The 19,016-nt window shown below is 52.7% G+C and overlaps 9 protein-coding genes across 9 annotated transcripts; 5 read left to right on the top strand and 4 right to left on the bottom strand.

Annotated features, from left to right (window-relative positions):
* Positions 1 to 351: 351 nt before the first annotated feature.
* Positions 352 to 1,615, bottom strand: BO95DRAFT_406683 (FAD-binding oxidoreductase). Its single transcript, XM_025584046.1, has 3 exons — positions 1,131 to 1,615; positions 1,007 to 1,068; positions 352 to 937 (listed from the first exon to the last, which is right to left on the bottom strand). Exons 1-3 carry the CDS (start codon positions 1,582 to 1,584, stop codon positions 497 to 499), a joined length of 957 nt encoding a protein of 318 aa, XP_025445856.1. The 5' UTR covers positions 1,585 to 1,615; the 3' UTR covers positions 352 to 496.
* Positions 1,616 to 2,120: 505 nt separating this feature from the next.
* Positions 2,121 to 3,062, bottom strand: BO95DRAFT_460360 (uncharacterized protein; the record flags this gene model as incomplete). Its single annotated transcript, XM_025588728.1, has 2 exons — positions 2,121 to 2,573; positions 2,814 to 3,062. 2 exons carry the CDS (start codon positions 3,060 to 3,062, stop codon positions 2,121 to 2,123), a joined length of 702 nt encoding a protein of 233 aa, XP_025445855.1.
* Positions 3,063 to 3,376: 314 nt separating this feature from the next.
* On the top strand, positions 3,377 to 4,231 carry BO95DRAFT_487665 (Phosphoenolpyruvate/pyruvate domain-containing protein; the record flags this gene model as incomplete). The annotated part of the gene is made up of 2 exons (XM_025590487.1): positions 3,377 to 3,583; positions 3,683 to 4,231. 2 exons carry the CDS (start codon positions 3,377 to 3,379, stop codon positions 4,229 to 4,231), a joined length of 756 nt encoding a protein of 251 aa, XP_025445854.1.
* Positions 4,232 to 5,255: 1,024 nt separating this feature from the next.
* Positions 5,256 to 6,815, top strand: BO95DRAFT_487663 (GroES-like protein; the record flags this gene model as incomplete). Its single annotated transcript, XM_025590486.1, has 7 exons — positions 5,256 to 5,431; positions 5,505 to 5,617; positions 5,681 to 5,761; positions 5,829 to 6,251; positions 6,317 to 6,351; positions 6,406 to 6,544; positions 6,763 to 6,815. The coding sequence occupies 7 exons, from the start codon at positions 5,256 to 5,258 to the stop codon at positions 6,813 to 6,815; spliced, it is 1,020 nt and encodes a 339-aa protein (XP_025445853.1).
* Positions 6,816 to 7,589: 774 nt separating this feature from the next.
* BO95DRAFT_471187 (integral membrane PTH11-like protein) lies at positions 7,590 to 9,043 on the bottom strand (the record flags this gene model as incomplete). The annotated part of the gene is made up of 6 exons (XM_025589574.1): positions 7,590 to 8,029; positions 8,090 to 8,154; positions 8,224 to 8,597; positions 8,650 to 8,717; positions 8,772 to 8,811; positions 8,879 to 9,043. 6 exons carry the CDS (start codon positions 9,041 to 9,043, stop codon positions 7,590 to 7,592), a joined length of 1,152 nt encoding a protein of 383 aa, XP_025445852.1.
* A 1,201-nt stretch (positions 9,044 to 10,244) lies between these two features.
* BO95DRAFT_450463 (uncharacterized protein) lies at positions 10,245 to 12,008 on the top strand (the record flags this gene model as incomplete). The annotated part of the gene is made up of 2 exons (XM_025588011.1): positions 10,245 to 10,940; positions 11,007 to 12,008. The coding sequence occupies 2 exons, from the start codon at positions 10,245 to 10,247 to the stop codon at positions 12,006 to 12,008; spliced, it is 1,698 nt and encodes a 565-aa protein (XP_025445851.1).
* A 185-nt stretch (positions 12,009 to 12,193) lies between these two features.
* On the bottom strand, positions 12,194 to 14,500 carry BO95DRAFT_406677 (MFS general substrate transporter; the record flags this gene model as incomplete). The annotated part of the gene is made up of 7 exons (XM_025584045.1): positions 14,017 to 14,500; positions 13,840 to 13,933; positions 13,651 to 13,775; positions 13,323 to 13,581; positions 12,958 to 13,221; positions 12,474 to 12,881; positions 12,194 to 12,418 (listed from the first exon to the last, which is right to left on the bottom strand). The coding sequence occupies exons 1-7, from the start codon at positions 14,154 to 14,156 to the stop codon at positions 12,194 to 12,196; spliced, it is 1,515 nt and encodes a 504-aa protein (XP_025445850.1). The 5' UTR covers positions 14,157 to 14,500.
* A 303-nt stretch (positions 14,501 to 14,803) lies between these two features.
* Positions 14,804 to 16,297, top strand: BO95DRAFT_13933 (metal-dependent hydrolase family protein). Its single transcript, XM_025580565.1, has one exon. The coding sequence runs from the start codon at positions 15,003 to 15,005 to the stop codon at positions 16,260 to 16,262; it is 1,260 nt and encodes a 419-aa protein (XP_025445849.1). The 5' UTR covers positions 14,804 to 15,002; the 3' UTR covers positions 16,263 to 16,297.
* Positions 16,298 to 17,141: 844 nt separating this feature from the next.
* Positions 17,142 to 18,469, top strand: BO95DRAFT_406672 (uncharacterized protein). The gene is made up of 2 exons (XM_025584044.1): positions 17,142 to 17,826; positions 17,891 to 18,469. The coding sequence occupies exons 1-2, from the start codon at positions 17,190 to 17,192 to the stop codon at positions 18,334 to 18,336; spliced, it is 1,083 nt and encodes a 360-aa protein (XP_025445848.1). The 5' UTR covers positions 17,142 to 17,189; the 3' UTR covers positions 18,337 to 18,469.
* Positions 18,470 to 19,016: the final 547 nt, after the last annotated feature.

Here is a 19,016-nt window from a genome sequence, read left to right as displayed (position 1 = left end):
CGGTACGTGAACGGTCCGCGGCAAGGCGAGACCTTCCCCTCAGTCCCAATGGGTACTGGCCCATGGCGATACCTTCTAGAAGCTCGAAGAAAAGAAGCTATCAAGATCTACTTGAACAGTTAGCAGCGATGCTTTTGTGAGAAGCCTCCGGTTTTGGTCGAGCACTTGAGGTGGGAAGCTGAATTGAAGATAACATGGCTTGTCTTCGGATTTGCATGTACAGCTCGAAATCCATTTTCATTACAGGGCTTTCTTTTGTTTTTACCCTTACGTGAGATCTTGACATGATCTTGCATGTCTTGGGCGTTTTGCATGGTGCATTCAAAATTTTCCATTCTTCTATCGAATTGTAAGACCTTATTGCTGAACCGAACATGGGCGGCTCCAATATGTGCCATGGATAGGGGTAGCCGCTTCAACTACGGTACGATGATACTCATAGAATGTACAGTACCTACTTATCCATTTGAAGGTACTGCGTGAAACCCATGTTCAATCAAATGCTGTGGGTTAAGGTGGAGAGTGTAGATTGAGTTGGAGTGAGACCCGCATTAAACGAAAACGAATCCGATTTCCGGGGTAGGAGGTCGTGGAAGGGCGTGAAGACGGACGCAGAAGCGGACGGTGATGATGCGGCTGGGTGGTGGTCGGCGTAGAACATGCCCACAGCGACGACGCCGTCGTTGAAGTTCGTAAACAGTCCTATCTTCGGATTCTCCTCCATAGCCATCTGGACGGCCACCGTGGCTTTATTGATTTCCATATAATCATCAGGGCTGTAGAGTTCGATGGTATATTGGATAGGGCGTAGAGGATGAGTCTCGAGGTCGACCCGCGTCACGATGCCGAAGTTGGTGCCTCCGCCTTTCAGGGCTCGGTAGAGGTCGGGGTATTCGTGGGCGTTGGCATTGACCAGTCTGCCGTCTGCCAACAGAACCTGGGACAAGCGCATTTCGTCAGAGCCATGAAAATCGGCAGCAAAGAAGAATACCTAAGTAGTATGCACCTGGAAACTCCGGACCCCATCCGCCCCCGTCCCATACAGATTCGGAAACGCCCCCATCCCTCCTGCAATCCCACTGATTAGCCACAACATCCACAATTACTGCAGAGAGGAGGAGAAAACAAACCTCCCAGAACAAACCCCGCCACCCCAACCTGCACCTGCCTCGCCCCGACGGCCTCCAACCCCCGTGCCTCCAACCACCCATACACCTCGCCCCAGGTGCACCCGGCCCCGACCCGCGCAACTCCCTCCGCCGTGAGCTCCATCTCCCGAAACCGGCTGAGATCCAGGACGAGCGCCGATCCGTCCGCGCTGCTGAACCCGGCGTTGGGGTTGTGGCCCGTCGAGCGGAGGGCGAATCGGGCGTGGGTGTGCTTGAATTTCACGAGGGCTTGCGTGAGCTCGGCCACGGTTTGCGGGAGGAGGTACCCTGCGGCGCGGGTCCAGCAGGTTTGGGACCAGGGGCCGGTGGCGGATGTGTTGTATTGGGCGGTGAGGGCGGGGGTTATTGCTCTATCCTGGAGGAAGGGTTGCAGGTGCTCGAGAGCGAGGGTGGTTGGTTTGTTGGTGGTGGGCATGGTGTTTGTGGGTGGTTGAGGGGTGTAGGATGTGGGATGGTTGAGTTGTTGAGGGTTGTGTACTCTGAGGGGGGTTTTATGGGATTTGCTGGGTAAGCACTAGGCTAGCATTGGAATTCAGTTTGTAGTGAATTAAAAAAGGCTTGCCGTAGCATGTCCCATAAGACTCAGGTGGTACGTTAGTTGCTAGGAAAGGTGTTAATCTTCGATACACGTATAGTGGTGGTTTTCTGGTCTATACTCCTCCGCAATGTCAGCCCTAGATTTAGCGCCCGAATCTTTGGTCCACTCTGTCTCCACATCGATACACGGTATGGCCACTCATAAATACACACTAGCTGCCAGTTCGGAGCCCCACAGAAAGAAGAAGTGACGCCCGGTCGATGCGGCTTATGAATGGGGCGATTGAGACATGATGGTCTAGATAACTAAGGGGAGTATGTCAAGTAATTGCAAGAAAATGAAAAACTTGATCGGCCAAATTATCATACATTGAAAAGGCCAACTTAGCCTGTGGCGGGCACTTCTACATACAATCACAGCAAGCCACGATCCGACCCCGGAATCGACCGCAGCGAACAGTGACTCGCTTTGGCTGTGTAAGGGGTGCATCGCCACCAGATCCTGCCTCGACTCAGTACAACCATGCAGCTCCAGAGACGTCTGATCCGGACAAAATGGACGAGGAGGGCCCACCCGCCGCGCCAGCTCGTAATGCCGCATACCGGGCTCAGCAACCCGGCGACGCCGCTCATCGCGCAGCAAAAGGCCCACACCATGCGCAGACTATCCACAAACACTGTGCGTACCTGCCGTCTTGTCTCGGGGTCGGCGATCTGATTGATCAGACTCACGAGCGCGACTGGGTCCAGGTGGATTTTCGTCATCGTGGTGGGATGCGTGCGAATGGCCTCGAGAACCGAGTCGAATAACGTGTGGGCACGCACGCGGTTGGAAAATATGGTACCGCCCAGCGCCACGCCTAGCGTCTAGCCGAGAGCGCGGAATAATGTGAACATCGTGGCGGCGGCGGTCTGGGTCGGGCTCGGGGCGGCGGCTAGCATGCCCAAACCTAAGCTGATGATGATGAGACAGACAAGCGATCCAGAGGGCGTTGGTGGTGTTCACGCACACGAGGCAGGTGAGTCTCAGCCCCAGGGTGGTGGCGAGCCAGCCAGCCCAGACAAGGCCCGGTACCGGCCCGGTTGACTGATTAGGATGCCCGTTACCATGGCGTTGGGGACTACGGTGAATATTATGGCAAAGAGAGCGACGCCGGAGATGATTGACGTGTAGCCCTTGACAGGTTCAAAGCAGAAAGGTAGGTAGTACAGGCCGCAGGAGAGCATTAGGCCGTGGGTTATATTGCCGATGTAGCCGGCGAGGAGAGACCGGGTGCGGAAGAGGTCTAGCGAGATGACGGGGTTAGCGGACACGTCGTAGCCCTCGTATGCCACGAAGCAGACCAGCGCGGCCATACCAGTGAGCAAGGGCGTGAGTGTGTGTGCCACGAGCTCCAGGCGTACATCACTCCTCCCCACGTCACGGGGATGAATACGGCGGTGATACCCCCGGTGAACAACAGGATACCCCCAAAGTCGGTGTCGCCTGGCTTGCGTCGTAGAGAGATTGGCAGGCGCTGACCTTGTTGTAAGCCCTAAAGCAGATCACCCCTTGCTTCGCTTTCCCTTCATGGTCTCTATCTGTATCCTACCTTCTATACCCTCAACCGAACAGGACCGACTTCAAGCCCATCAGAGACGGCACCAAAGACCCCAACTAGAGCCGCTCAATGACGCCCACTGCTTACCCGACCAGACCCAGAACTCACGCCCTGCCGGACGCGAACATCCTGACCATGAGCGAGACCCTCGAGGCAGCGCAACGCATGGCCGAGTCCGTCACCTGCCCCGTCGTCGCGGACTGCGCCAACGGGTTCGGCAACGCGATCAACGTGATGCGCACCGTCACCCAATGCGAGCGCGCGGGCTTAGCAGGGGTATGCATCGAGGATAACATCTTCCCGAAACGGTGCAGTTTCTACGAGGGGGTGCAACGTGAACTGACAGTTCCGCACGAGCATGCACTCAAGATCTAGGCCGCCGTGGAAGCGCGGACAGATCCCGACTTCGTGGTCATCGCCCGCACGGAGGCGTTCATTGCTGGGCGGACAAAGCGCGAAGCCCTGGAGCGCGCGCGGGCGTACGCAGACGCGGGCGCCGAGGCCGTGCTCGTGCATTCCAAGTCGGACTCGTTCGAGGAGTTGAGGGAGTTCGCCGCGGCGTGGGACCGCTCGTCGTCTTGTGTGCTTGTTGCGGTTCCAACGACTTATGAGGGTATCTCGGCGAGTGTGCTGTTTGATACCGGGTTTAAAGTGGTTATCTTCGCGAATCAGGCGCTTCGAGCTGCGGTGAGGGCTATGCAGGATGCGATGGTGGTGCTTCGGAGAGAGGTGCGTCCGGCTGCTGTGCGGGACTCGATTGCGTCGTTGTCGGAGATTTATGGGCTTGTTGGGATTAATGAGCTGAGGGAAAGCGAGGAGCGATTTCTACCGCGGCCTGCCTCTTCCCCAGTAACGAATTGCGACGAGAACAATCATCATGAGGAGCCGGCAGGCGATAAGAGACAGGTGATTTTAAAGCTTTGAGCTTTTACTTTGCACAGTATCGAGCTCGAGCGAAGTCCGTTCTCTGATGTCTCTTGTACATACCTTGCTAGACCGTCTGGCTCCTAGATTTAGCTAGACTCAATGATATGACCCGTCTCGCACGAGCACATTGAAGATGAAGAGGATAAACCAGGTTGTAGAGGCGGTAGCGGGCTGTGCCTTACTTGACGAGCAGGTAATCGCGGCTTGACATCCATAGGTAGATTGGAGACCGGCTAACTAGACGGCTTTTCTTTTCCAGCGAAATGCGAACTATGGCCGTGAAGAATAGCAAGCTCAAAGCTCTGCTGACAGATGTGCATGTTGTTATGGTGATGAGAAAATCACCTCGTATACTGTTCATGCAAAGCTCATGGCCGTATGAGTATCCCCGAATTGGGAAAGCTTGTCTTGTCAAAATCAGCTATAACACCGAATAGCTCCGCATAAGCCTCTAGACGAAGAGATTCTCCGCACACCAGTCAAGCTTCCACAAATCAGCTCATACGCTGGCGTGGTTCAATGATGATGGTCTTATCTTGATGAGTAATTCAACACGAGGTTTGGCCGCAGCTCATTGTCTGCGTCGGCCCCGCACTGACTTCACTTGCATCATCATGTTACATGACGGCTCTATCAATGAGCAAAGTAATTCCCCTGCTTGTATTGGTAGTCAATGGCCCGGCAGCTGCGATCGTGCTTATCTGGATAGTCAGGGCGGAGGATCTGGAACCAACAGCGAGCCTCCCTACTAGCGGTATGCAGGATTGACCGCGGCATCTCCGACCTCTCAGACTCCTTCTACATCTAAATGTATACGAGAAAACATCCAGGATGTGAATCCGGCAATGAATAATATCTGCGAAGCTTGTCTACCCCGCACAGGCTTGTGGAGGGATAAAAGGAAGCAGTGGCACGTCGACCGGCTATGCTTTCCGTTGATGAATCTAGTCCGGAAGGTCAAATTGTCTCACTCCGTTTGTATCTTTCGCCAAAAAATCAGTATTTCATCGCGTTTGTCAAAATGTCCCTTCCTGCAACTTTCAAGCAAGCGGTGTTCCGCTCTGCTGGATCACCGCTCGTGATTGAAGAGAGCCCTCTCACTCCTCCAGGCGACCGTCAGCTCCTTGTCAAGGTCGAGGCTTGTGGCGTTTGCTCCTCGGATCGATGGGCTCAGAATAATGTCATGGGTGGTGGGTTGTAAGTACTCGCTTGAATTCTCTGCTCTGCCTTGTTCCCAGCATACAAATTAACTCGTCCTCTGCATGTGAAGCCCTATTGTGCCTGGCCATGAGATTATCGGCCGCGTCGCGGGCCTCGGAAACGGCGTCTCGAACTGGAAAGTTGGGGATCGGGTTGGTGGAGGCTGGCATGGAGGTCACGACGGTACCGGGTCCTCCCCTTCACAGCCATTCCCGGATCTTTGATTGTAAAACTCACTACTTGCAGGTACCTGCAGAGCCTGTGACAAAGGCTATTTTCAAATGTGCTCTGCCCAGCAGGTGAATGGGGAGACCAAGAATGGTGGCTGTCCGTTCATCCGCTTCTTCACTTGTCCCGTGGTTGTAGTTCTGAGTTGCTGACATTTATGATTAAGACGCTGATTATTGTCTTCTCAACGTCGAAGCTGCGGTTCGAGTGCCCGAGCACGTCCCCGCCGCAAAATACGCCCCCATTCTCTGCGCAGGCGTCACCGTCTTCAACTCTCTCCGTCATATGAATATTACGCCTGGGGAGATAGTCGCGGTGCAAGGGCTGGGCGGACTGGGTCATTTGGCCATTCAGTATGCGCGGAAGATGGGGTATCGGGTTGTAGCCATCTCGCGAGACTCGAAGAAGGAGAAGATGGTCCGGGAGCTGGGCGCGCACGAATATATTGACGAAAGTCAGGTTAATGTGAGCGAGGAGTTGCAGCGGCTGGGTGGAGCCTCTTTGGTCATGTCGACTGCGCCAAATGCGGCGATTATCAGTCCTTTGTTGAAGGGGTTGGGAGTTCTGGGAAAGTTATTGATCTTGTCTGGTAAGTACGGAAGAGATGATGGTTGAGCTGTTGTGGTGAGAACAAGGGGCTGACACTAGTCTTAGTGCCGGGTCCGGTGCCAGTGGACACCTCAATCATGGTAAGTTAGCTCTACACTAGGCGGGATACTGGATGTTGATGCTGGCTTCGCTAGGTCAATAAAGGACTATCGGTGCAGGTTTGGCCATCAGGCCATGCAACTGACAGCGAGGATGCTATTGCCTTCACCGAACTGCAGGATATCAACTGCATGGTGGAGGAGTTTCCGCTGGATAAGGCCAATGAGGCCTATGGTAAGACTCGCTATATGTCATTATATGATTAAAGAGGGCGCGTCCTGTGTGAAGGACAAGTGTGTGAAAATGGAATTTCGCTAGGTCAACTCCGTTGGGCCTGGTGGCTTCTTGACCACACCCTTCGCACGCGAACTTCAACCCTCTGAAATTGCACTTCTCACCATCAAGCTGAGACCTTAAGGACTGTCATACTGACTCGTGTATTCTCTGCACAGATGCCATGGTGAAAGGAACGGTCAGATTCCGCGCAGTCTTGACGATGGAGTAGCTCCTGTACTGTATTCCTCTGAGCGGGGACAGGAATCAGGTGCTTGGGCGAACAGGTCCGAGGCTCAGCTCTGTCTCAGTTTGAATCATTGTGATTTTTTGATAGTCTAAACGCCCACGAAGTGAAATGCTTGCTAGGATTGTCTTTTTTTCCGAGGCGGAAAGATACTGCACGAGTCAGTGACGTGCTCAAAATTAGCCGGGGATTCGAAGATCGTTACAGACCAAATCTTTTCCCCAATCAACTAGCTTTTTGTTCATAGATGATCTTCGAGGCTTCGCTGGATTATCAATGTCCGAGCACAGCACATGACCAGGATTACAATATTCACAAAATGAAGATAAATCGTATGGTACAACAAAGTCGAGGTCTGTAAGATAGAAGCCGTGTTTCAGGGCCAGTAGTCAGCTTCGTACCACTTAGAGCTCGGAGTCTGTCCGGTATCTCATGCAGGGCCTACGGAAGTTGTCCGTCGGCGGCTTCGACTCTTCTCGGCATTTACTCGCAGATTGAGTCCTAGGATGGGCCTCTTTAAGTGGGGCATAATCGCCGCAGTCAACATGTATCGATTTGTTGATTTGTAACCGTGTGCGGACTTATACTCCGACAACATGCTGTCCAATGAAAGTTGCGGGTCAAAGCCTCGCCACAGGTCTAAGGCCAATCTAGCACAAGATTCTAATAAGGGGGTATAATCAATACCATTTCGAGGCTGGTTGAACATATGAAATTGTGATATTGGTGCGAGTGAGGGGTGGGTTGCCCTGTCTTTTCTTAGGACGAATTGCTATCTTCCACGCTCTGGTGGAACTCTCTCTGAACCGTGATTGCATTCTTCGGCATCACTACCAGCTCTATCGTATCCTCTTCACTCTCCTCCGTGTGTGAGCCTTCATGTACTTGGGTCACAATTGTATTTCCAGTCTCATGGGTTGTTCCGTGGGACAGGTTGCCATTCGGTAGTCGAATCCATTGTTCATCATCAGCTGCACTGACGCCGCGGGGTCTTCGCCCAACACTTTTCGAGCCGTACATGTTCGACCCGTATCCGTACTGTCGGTGAGGTGTCTTGGGGGCGGACGAGCTATTGCCAGTACGGCTGGTCATCTTCTGAGCGGCTGAGCGGAAGAGCCGGTAAATGATCGGGAGGTTGGCGCAGAGGATGCCTCCAAAGGATTCGAAAGCGGACAGAACAGCCAAGGGGACACCCTCCCCTGCGTATGATGTCAGTCAATTGAAAACATGCCATGTTCGAACCCTTCAAATTGACTTACAGGTGATGTCACTAGAGTTCTGTGCGAAGACATAAGCTAGTCTGGCTGCACTAATGGCGCATGTGCTGGAGATGAACCATGGAGTATTAGATAAAAGCACCGGATGTAAAGCTTCCTGGACATAAAAGCCTTACATGAAGCCAATAGAGAATATGATACAAAGTGCAATCTTTTTGGTGGAGGTCGTGCGGAGCCGGAGAATGACAGGTATTGGTAAGGCGAAGATGAATATGTCCGTAAGCATATTAGAGCAGTTAATGTAGTATGACAGAGCCGAAGAATTGAAGCAGTGACCCTTGACAGACGGGTTCCAGAATGCAGCTAGCGGACGACAGAGCACTCCCATGAAGATTTCAATAGTTGTTATCCAAAGGCAGATAAAGATCGCGCATCCTATCACTGTTCTTGATAACCATTGCACAGGGAAAATGCGGTAGAATAGGGTGAGGATACCAAGCTTGGTCGACGCGAGACCTACGTTGTAGAGATGACTAGCAACATATTCTCCCTAATTGAGTTAATCCTTTGCTTCGAGCCAATCTGGGTTCATTGCACTGTACCTTTAAGAAGATTTCCAGGTCCTTCACCGAGACGGTGGAGGTATGTTTGCCAAAACCATGACCCAAACCTAGGGCTCTCAGTCATTTTTCTAGTTCTTTGTGATGCTACTTGCGTCACCTACCACATGCCATCATCGTCACTGAGTATGCCACTTCCAATGTCTACCTCCCAGAAATCAAATTGTCAGCTTCCATTGAGAAATTGGCCACCTTGGAAGGGAGAACCCACTGTTGCAAGCATTATCAGGTAGTCATCCATGCGAAACTTGTCATCCTGACCTCGAATCTTGACCATCAACCTCATTCCCGTGGTCAACAGCATCCCGGCCATTGGTACGACATAACCCACGATCACAAGAGCTTCTCTCGAGGCAGACTGCTCCGGGCTGGCCATGATGGCGAGTGAATCGCTCGGCAAGAGGCATCAGTCGACTTAGTTCTGCATCGAGGGTGTTGGTATGGAATATCAGGGAGAGCTGCAAGATTTTGATTCTTTGTCTGCAGCCTGCCATATCTGGCGCGCATATAGGGGCCCTAGAAGCCCCATCGTCTCGTAATTATCGCGCTCCTTCGAGGCGAGCTGACAGGCATTCGGTCCTTGCGCCCCGCTCGGAGACTGGCCGTCAGGTACGGAGTTTTGCTTTCACGGAGAAGGTACTTTCGAGATGGCGTGAGACAGGGATCTAGATCAAGATCCATACCAATGCCACTGCCGACAAGCCCGCTTCTCGGGACGGAGCGGGAACCGAGATGAGAAAGTGGACCATGGAAGGATCTCGCCTGCGCGTGCTTGCGTATTCCGTAAAATAGAAGACATTTTGAGACTGGCAGGAAGATGCAAGGCCAATGAAACATTCTATCGAGTAACAGGGATTAGGAATTGGGATCGCCGATGATGGCTCCAGGATAGGACCGACAAACAGTACAATACACTGCTACTAGTGTATTACCCGGGCGGTATCCGTTGTGACCGGACCCGGTACCGGGAGGGCCGCGGAGCCAAAAGAGCTGCCAAACTCAAGTTTCCGCTGTTCCCCCCTTCCTCTTCCCCACTTCGCGCGATCGACCATCTCCCTCGGAGTCCCGCCTTCTCCCTCCTTCTCCATTAGTTTGCGGTCCGCCATGCACCGACCAGACTTTAGTCACTTACAGGTGGCTCCTCATAAATTGATTTGTGGGAGTCACTGGCCTGATGGGTCAAACGAGGTTGGAGGTGGAGATAGTCAAAATCCTCCAACCATGGCCCTTTCCCCTCCAACTGTTGCTGCTGCCTTCCCGCAATTCACCCACAATTCGTGGTATCCTGCGCGTTTACATGACGACGACTTCCTGTTGCAGCACAAATCAGCCTCGCTACGACATTCCATTTCAGCAGCGTGAGACATGTTTCTCTCATGGTCTATAGCTGCCACTCCTCCGCCCGGGCCACCTCAGCCTCCCAAGCCCAAGGTGCGGTCTCGTACGGGCTGCAACACCTGTCGGCGTAGACGGGTAAAATGCGATGGTATGTATAACCGTTCCTCGAGCAGGAAGGCAGGAAGTGATGGCTCACATACAAGCGTTCCTTCCTGCTTCTAGAAACTCATCCCACTTGCATGCGATGCAGGCGGTCCGGATATGCATGCAGCTATGAGGTCCGCTTGCAGTGGGAGGACGAAATGCGTGCAGTAGGCAAGTGTCATGGACGAACAGGCGTTCAATCGAAGATGAACTCACTTGTGCGTAAACGATTGGCTGACACGGCCATGGAGCCGTGGACACGGACCAAACGCAAAGATCAGGATGATACCTGTCAGGCTGATGGCGAAGAGAAAGCTGTGTCGATCGGCTCTCCACCCGCCTGCCACAGTCCACAACAAAAAATGGTAGACAGCGACCAGGCTCCGGAATCCGTCTACCAGCGCCGCTACTATCAATGGGATCGACGCAAATCAGTGTCAATAGCCAGGGCACTGCCTGTTCTCCCATGGAGTATTGGCATACCGGACGTTGATCATTTGTGTCTCTCGTTCTATGAATCTGTCATGTGTCCCGTCGCTGTCACTGTTGACGATGAGGATAACAATCCGCTCCGCAGTACGGTGATGCGTATGGCTTTGAGGTCGGAGTTGACGTACTATGCAGTCCTCATGGCTAGTTCTCAGTATATGCGCTCGTTTGACTCGCGATACACAATCTTGGAGATGCAAGTGCGGCAACGGGTACTTGGAGGGTTGCGACAAGCATTGGCACGAGAGTCTTGGGACACTGAGGATGTCCTCGTGCCAACAATCTTTCTTTGCTCCTCGGCAGTGAGTGATGAAATCCTTTTGTGATGTCCTTCTGGTATCGACATTCGCCCTGATTATGATTACTAGATTTCTGCGAGCTGTGACTCATCCTGGGTGCGTCATTTTGCTTGCTTCCAGCTCCTTGTCAAGCGGGCAGCTCAAGGGAGCTTTTGCAAGTCCTTCCTGCACCGATTCTTTGTCAGTTACTTCTCTGCACATCTGGTACTCGCCAAGTCTATGTTTCCCATTGAGGGTTTGCTGCCCGTCGTTGAACCACCACTTTATCTTGACACTAAGAGCACACCGGCTCTTACCCTGGATCTGCGCGAGAGTTCCTGGACCTCGACAGCCGCCTTGTTGGGCGTGATGGATTCAAACACTCTTCATCAAATAGACATATGGAATGGCCTCGGTAACCACCTTCTACTCTTGATAAATGACACATTGACTATCAGAGAGGATGTTCTTGCTTCCAATCGCCGTCATACTTCGGATCTGCCGACCATGATTGTTGCAGCTCAAGCGTCAATTGAAACCAAGATACTAGGCTTGAGAGCCAGCATTGGCAATGTCACGCAAACGCTTCCAGATTCATCGTTAAACTACCGCCATGCCACCGAACGCGCTAACTCATACCGCTTGCTAGAACATACAGGCGAGGCTTATCGTCTTGCCGCTTTATTGCTCCTCTCTGAAGCATCCAAATCTTCATTCTTAGGGTTCACGCCAACTAATATCAAAGAGTTTGATTCCGTGCAAATACAGGACCACGTCCACACAATTCTTACTCTGGTGGATAAGATTGTATCAAAGCTAGACTTCTTACCCATCTCCTGGCCTCTATGGCCCCTCTTTATCGCGGCTTGTTGTAGCGACCCTGACTCGGAGGCACAGGCCAAGGCTCTAGCGTTGTTTCGGACTGCTCGAGAAAAAGCGCCATACGAAAACACAATGAGAGCACAGACCTTAGTTGAGCTGCTATGGAAACGCCGTACGCTAATCGGAGATGGAGTCACACAGATACGCGTTGGTCGCTTCGAATGGGAGGAGGTTATGGAGTTTCTAGGGTGGCAAACAAGTTTTGCTTGACTTGTTTGGCTTGAGATACAACAATGATTCAAAGACGACTACTTGAAGCGTTGACTTGCATCAGTCCTTTGCATATGATCTATGTTCTTGAGTCTAACAACGCAGAATTCAGGAGACTGTCATTACACTCAAAGATTAGACTCGTTGAAGTTCGTCTCCCCGGCCATCATTCTACTTTTTTTCAGTTAGAGGCAATATCGGTAGCTCTGATTCTGCCAATCAGAGACATCTCCGTCACCACCCATGTCGAAGGACGCATCAGTCGCATCGTCCGCCTTGCTTGACTCGGGCTCGATGGTTCGTCCCTGCTTGCGATCGCGTCGCTTGTTTTCCCAGACCATATAGCAGCGGAAGCCAATGACATCAAGTACAGCAAGGCAGAAGCACGCAAGGATTGCTGAGAATGCAGTCTAGTGCAGAAGTTAGCTGATTTGTCACTCTTCGAAGCATTAGAAATCCACTTACGTTATAGCGAGGGGCCTCGGTGCTCTTGAAAAGTTGCGGACCAGCAATGTTGCCAACACAATAGGCAATGAAAATAAGAGCAGTCACGGTGCCCTTCTTGGTAAAGCCCGCTGTGTTGCTGGAGACCAAACTTAGGCTCAGTGGCCAGCCGGCTCCGAAGACAGTCACGAGCCAGACTCCCACCAGTCTACCCCATTTCCGATGCGTGGGTAATTGCCGCATGAGAAGGATACCGACCAGACTGATCAAGGGAGTGAAGATCATCCAGTAGCAGCGCATGCCAGGGAAACGGTTGCACGTCACTGCGATGGCAAAGAGCATGACAAGAGCGACAGCAGACAAGGGGATCTCGTATAGTAGTGTGTGAAAAGTGTCAAAACCGAATGACTCGATGACAATACTGGCGAACTACTTAGACTCAGCAGGTTGCTTTTTGCCGGGCTCTTCTGGAGTAGTCTCGGAGCGGGTCTACTGGGAAACTTACATTGGTGATGCCGCCATTCGGCAATGAGACAAAGAAGTTGTACAACACTAGGAACCAAGTATTTGGATCGACCAGCGCCTCAATGAACTGGTCTTTCTTCCACCTCCGACTCTGATAACTCTTCTGAGATGCTTGTGCACGATGGTAGGCTGAGCCTCGCTGATCAGACTTGAGGAACTTGGCGTTGAGGGGCGAATCGGGCAGAGTGAAGAACAGGAAAGCCGACCACGCGATTGAAATCAGGCCGAATATGATGAACAGCCACTATTCGAGGACAAGGAACTGTCAGTCAGTAGGTTCAACAAGTTTCAGCTTCGTGGCAATGCCTGGTGTCTTAGCCTTGCCGTGAGCTGCATTCCACATACCTGCCAGGCGCCCAAATGATCATCAATATGACCAATGGCGTACGCAAGCACACCTCCAAAGATGGCGGCTATTCCGTTTCCCGAAAACCAGATGCAACTCCTCATCGCATGCTCAGACGGGGTATACCACATGCCAATCAGCATGGTAAATCCCGGGCTGATTGCACTTTCGAACACCCCGAGAAGGACTCTCAGTGAGGTCAAACCAGCGAAATTCGAAGCTGCTGCATGACAGGTCAGGATAACAGCCCACAGGATCCTTCACCATATGTCAGCTCGACTCATTGAATGCAAGGCTGCTTCATTGAGGGGTAGAAAGAGGGCTAACATCATAACAGAAAGGTATTTTCCGATGGGGAACTTGATGAAACCCAATGACACGGGATACGAGGCAACGAGGTAGCCGAAGTAAAATGCGCTTGATGCCCATGCATATTGTGCAGTGGTTATATGCTAGCTCCGCCACGAAACGTTAAATCAAAATGAGTTATGGTTGAGGATGGTCAAACAATCATACCGTTCCACTCAGAAGGCCTAGGATTGAGGTATAGGATAGAGTTGTTTTGTCGAGGTACTGCAGCAAGTACGAGAAGAACATCAGGGGAAGCAAGCTATAACGACGAGTGTCAGGTTAGGTCTTCCTGAGAATATCCTGAGATATGTATCGAGTCTCGGCCTCAAGACAGCGACGTACCAGAGGTCAATTCGACGCAGGATGGCTTTCTGTTCCATATCCGAGATATGCTGAACATCGTCGACAGATTCATGAGGGCCTTTGGAGAACGACTTCTCGTCCGCCGTCATAGGCGGCGTGGTATCCTCCGAAGGAGCCATACTTTGTGTCTTGTTCCTCCGCTGGTGATGTGACAGAATCCTTTGCCTCTTTCGATGTTTCGAAATTCGAACTGAAGATGGCAGAACATTCGAGAGGCGGGCAGGTAGAAGTACCTCACCCGATCACAGCATGCTTTCGCTCATTCGAATGTACTTCGCGCGCAATTAATTAACGGGCGGAGGCTTGTTTCGCCCTATGCGGGCCTGGTGTCTGCTAGTCTACCGGTGGCTGTATTATTTCACCAGTTTTACCGTCACGTCTGGTATGTCTCACTATTCTCAATTGGGGTCGAAAACTGCTCGTTTCGACCTACTTCATTGACCCGTGCATAGCAAATGTGGACCACGTCAGAGATTGAGGATACCATCTATTTGAATCGTGCAATGCGCGCATTGTGGTTGTACGACGAACGGTCGTATGAGCATCAAAGCTCTCGTGTTGACGAGGTCCTATCCTGAGCGACATCTGCTCCGTGCCATGCCACCCAGGAACTAGAAAAAACATGTTTTGAGTACTTTTTTCGCACACTCGCCTGTCTAGGTGCGTGCTTTGGCCAGTATGGCATGGTCTGCAATGGCTTGCTGTCAGTGTGTCACTGTCCAGGCACGGCTCATATGTGACCGGCCCGCAAGGGCATCTATACTTACCTTAGTCACAGGAAATGCGGACCAGTGTCCTGGAGCCATCGGAGCATCTGTGGAGCATGCAGCCTAGCGAAAGTGCTATAATATAAGCAGACTCAGAGGCTCGGCTTTGAAGACATCCCTAATCATGACTCCGTGGATTCACCCCTGACTCCTCCTTTCCACCCCTGCATCTAATTTCACGACAACCTTGATGCAATAATGTATCGATCACTTACAGACGACAGCCTCTACCGCATCGATGCCGATCTCCTCATTCCGGGGCAGGGAGAGCCCCTTCTCCACGGTGCCGTGGTCTGGAAGTCCAAGTCTATTCTCTACGTGGGACGTCAAACCGACGTGCCTCAAGAATACCAAGATGCAGCGGCGTCGCACGTTCCCGTGGTGATGCCGGGGCTGTGGGATTGCCATATCCACTACATGGGCGCTACGTCGGCGACGATGGACGCGGTCGTCAAAACCACACCCGCTTTAGCCGGGGCCCGAAGCGTCCCCGACCTCCACGCAACTATCATGGCAGGGTTCACCTCCGTCCGTGAAGTAGGTGGCTACGGGTGCGAACTCGCGCTTGCCGTGAACGAGGGCCGCATCCTCGGGCCCACCATCTACGGCGCTCACAGCGCCATCAGCATGACCGCCGGCCACGGCGACGTGCACGGCATGCCCCTTCATCAACTCCAGGACATGTGCGCCCACGGGCTCCCCCTGACCATTGCCGATGGGGTGCCAGATTGTCTGCAAGCCGTGCGCAAGCAGCTCCGTCACGGCGCACGCGTGATCAAGGTCTGCGCCAGCGGCGGGGTCGTCAGCGCCATCGACGACCCCCAGCACCAGGAGTTCTCCTTCGAGGAGATGAAAGCTATCGTTGACGAGGCTGCGCGCGCCAAACGCGTCGTCGCCGCCCACTGCCACGGCAAGGCTGGGATCATGAACGCGCTGCGCGCCGGGTGTCGCACCATCGAGCACGGCAGCTTCCTCGACGAGGAGGCCGTCGAGCTGATGCGCGAGAAAGGCGCCATCCTCGTCGCCACCCGCAGCGTGATTGAGACGGGCCTATCGATGCGCCAGCTCTTCACGCCGGGATCATATCAGAAGCTGCTCGAAGTTGCTGATGCACACAAGCAGGCGTATCGGTTGGCGGTTGCGCGCGGGGTCACCATCGCCCTGGGCACGGATCAGTTCATCAGCTCGGATAATCCGGCTTTTGCGTATGGGCGCAACGGCAAGGAGCTGGAATACGCGGTGGAGGCGGGAATGACGCCCTTGGCTGCGATTGAGGCCGCCACGGCGAATGGGCCGTTGACGCTGGGGGACCAGGCGCCCAAGAGTGGGCGGCTGCTCGCTGGGTATGATGCCGATATCATTGCGTTAGCGGCCAATCCGCTCGAGGATATCACGATAATAGGGAATTCGAAGAACGTGACGCATGTTTGGCGTCAGGGAAAATCGGTCAAGTCATAGAATTCATCTCGGTAGTAATATTGTCAGTCAAATTTCATGAGCAGCCCAACAAAGTAGTACAGTAGAACGCTGAAAAAGGAGGGAAGGGGATGAGCTTGATTTATGCTCCTTTAGTGATTACAAGATGGTGGTGATTGATCACAATGACGCCAGGTGCATTCATGGTTTGGTTCAGCCTCGTCTTGTGTCTTGCCTTCAGCCCGCTCATCTCGCTAGACGCTGCATCATGATTTCGCTTCTCTCCTCTCCGTAGATGGGAGCGGGTTGGAGCAGGCAGGACCAAGCAGTGAGACTGGAATCATTAACCGCTTTTCTGTGTCGTTCTTTTGATCTGTCCTTAGTTCCATGTGGAAGTAGTCTCAATCGTTCACCAAGTCAGGGCCTTCTACGAATGGCATATGTGCCATACCGCTGCACCAATCAGCTGTTCAGACAGAGATTGATCATTATCCTAGCCCGTGAACCAAAGCTCTGACTAACATCACCAAAGGGACAGTGGTGTGAGGTGAGGCTAGTTGTGGGTGCCATATTTCGACAAACAAATCCACATCCACGCACTCCTTCCGGGTGTCTTGGATAGCTTTTGGTGTGAAAAATATAGAGTACTTCTGCATGGACCCATAAAATGCTTCTATTGAGCAAGAGCCTAGCATAGACCAATTGCAATCCACATCGTCGGGTCTAGTAGCTCAAGTCAGATCGTACATTCTGGGGCAGACATGTTCCGCAAGATGTGTTGTTCTTCGCAAGTGGTAATGGTTGGCGTGTTTACTATCCATCCAGAAGGGATAAATGTAAATGGCGGTGAGGGATGGCAATATGCATGTGGCCGTACCGACAAGGAGTAGTCGCAATTGCAACGAGGTAACCGCAAGATCCTACCAAGTCTTCGATGGGGCCATTATTCTTCAGGCCCCTTAGCTACTCATGATGGCCCCGAGGGATGAAGGGAAAAGGTCAAATTCAGAGTACCTGTCAAACGGAAACGACACCGCCCCGCGCCGCTCATCCTTCGAACCCAAGCAGCCGTTCCCGCCTCTCCCCGCGGACGATTTCGCGACCAACACTGTCGTCGAGGTACAAACCAACACATATACCGAGAATGATGACAACCAGGATCTGCCGTCGCCCTTGCACGCAGACATAGAAGCCGAGGACGATGCAGACTTCCAGTCGCAATACTCTCTGGACGACCAATCATTCTCCGATGCATCCACGGACTCGGAGCCATCGCCGGAGGATGGCATCTCCATGCATCATCCATTCCGGCAGTCGTCCGGCTCACTGCACGGTCCGAACGCGTTTGCACCTCCATTCTACAATCGCCCTCCGACACCACTACCACCTTCTCCCTCGTTGACCTCTCTCCTTCGCCCTCCGTTCTCCACCACCACTTCGCGACCGACCACCCCCGACAGCTCGGATGTGGAAACGCCCAACGACACGGAGGCTGCTGTCGCGAAGTCCGCGCGGCGGGCAACAACAGTCCCACGGGCTAGCCCCAAGGTTCCGACGTATGAATACTACGGCTTCGTTCTGTATCTTGCGTCCTCGTTGGCCTTCTGTGAGTGCAACCCCGGGCTGAAACCCAGCGCAACGAGCAAGTCTAATCACCTTTTCTTCCCTAGTGATCTACATCCTTTGGTCCTACCTCCCCTCCCCCTTCCTTCACCAACTCGGTATATACTACTATCCCAACCGATGGTGGTCACTGGCCTTCCCTTCCTGGCTAGTCATGTCTATCATCTACATCTATGTCGCGCTAGCCTCGTACAACACCGGCTATCTCACGCTGCCGATGAACAGCGTGGAGAATATTGTGGACGAGGTGGCCAATGTCGCGGTCATTGACGGCAAGGGTCGACGACGACCCGGGGGCGGAGCCAAGATGAGGCCCGGTGCGACATCGTACCAGATCATGGGCCCGCAGAACCGTAAGATCAACTGGAAGGAGATCTGGAGCGAAGGTACAGATGCTGTGCTGGATGTTCCTGTGGGCGGTGTCTGTGAGGTTCTGTACGGGCAGGAAAGGGATGATGATGAGTTATGTGAGGATTTTGTTGAGTATTCATGATTTGAGTTGCGGCAGCAATTCGCGTCGAGATAATGATTGAGTGGCAGGAATGTGCCAGCTCGGACCTCAGCCTGTCGCGGATGCGCTTCTCCTGACTCTTCTTATCGTAGTTACTTCCTTCCTTATCATCACGTGAAAGGAATCACAGCCCGCTCTCCCTTTTTGTGCGTCCTTCCTGTCATAGTGGTAAAATGCGCAGGATTGACGAACCTTCCATGTAATTCCTGACTGTTTTCTAGCGATTCTTTGTGGCTATTGTAGAGGTAGGTATTGAGGTCTATATGCAGCGAGACTTGCCCCCATCTGAGTGGACGGAAAAGAGTGCCATAGGTTTTTTTTTTTTTTTTTGGATCTATCACAGAGCTTAATGGTAGCTTAGCCCAGTACGTAGTACTTTTGAAGTGGACTTTGACTTTAGGTAGTAGGCAGGGTGCAAAGCAGTCCAGTCGCCAACACTACCACCCTTATCGCACTACTCCACCCCGATAGACACACTTTTGAGTCAATTGCGACAGCTGGTCTATTGACCGCAATGGATTCAAAGAGGTTGGGAAAAGTCAATGCCCCGTGGCCAGCCCATCACTTCTCTTTCACCAGCCAGCGCTAAAAGCGGTTAAGGCCGCGTGGGCGCCTAGGGAGCCAACGACAGCTCGGCGGCGGCGGTGGCTTTCCCCGACCTC

This window comes from Aspergillus brunneoviolaceus (genome assembly GCF_003184695.1).
Source record: "Aspergillus brunneoviolaceus CBS 621.78 unplaced genomic scaffold BO95scaffold_10, whole genome shotgun sequence".
NCBI classification, from domain to species: Eukaryota; Fungi; Ascomycota; class Eurotiomycetes; order Eurotiales; family Aspergillaceae; genus Aspergillus; species Aspergillus brunneoviolaceus.
The sequence above is the reverse complement of the archived record's forward strand: the minus strand, read 5'-3'. Positions and strand labels throughout refer to the sequence as shown.

Coding starts and splice junctions, on each gene's coding strand:
- BO95DRAFT_406683 (XM_025584046.1), bottom strand. CDS start 1,584: ATGCCCACCACCAACAAACCAACCACCCTCGCTCTCGAGCACCTGCAA. Junction 1,069..1,130: donor GGCGGGGTTTGTTCTGGGAG/GTTTGTTTTCTC, acceptor GTGGGATTGCAG/GAGGGATGGGGGCGTTTCCG. Junction 938..1,006: donor ATGGGGTCCGGAGTTTCCAG/GTGCATACTACT, acceptor CGCTTGTCCCAG/GTTCTGTTGGCAGACGGCAG.
- BO95DRAFT_13933 (XM_025580565.1), top strand. CDS start 15,003: ATGTATCGATCACTTACAGACGACAGCCTCTACCGCATCGATGCCGAT.
- BO95DRAFT_406672 (XM_025584044.1), top strand. CDS start 17,190: ATGATGGCCCCGAGGGATGAAGGGAAAAGGTCAAATTCAGAGTACCTG. Junction 17,827..17,890: donor TGCGTCCTCGTTGGCCTTCT/GTGAGTGCAACC, acceptor TTTCTTCCCTAG/TGATCTACATCCTTTGGTCC.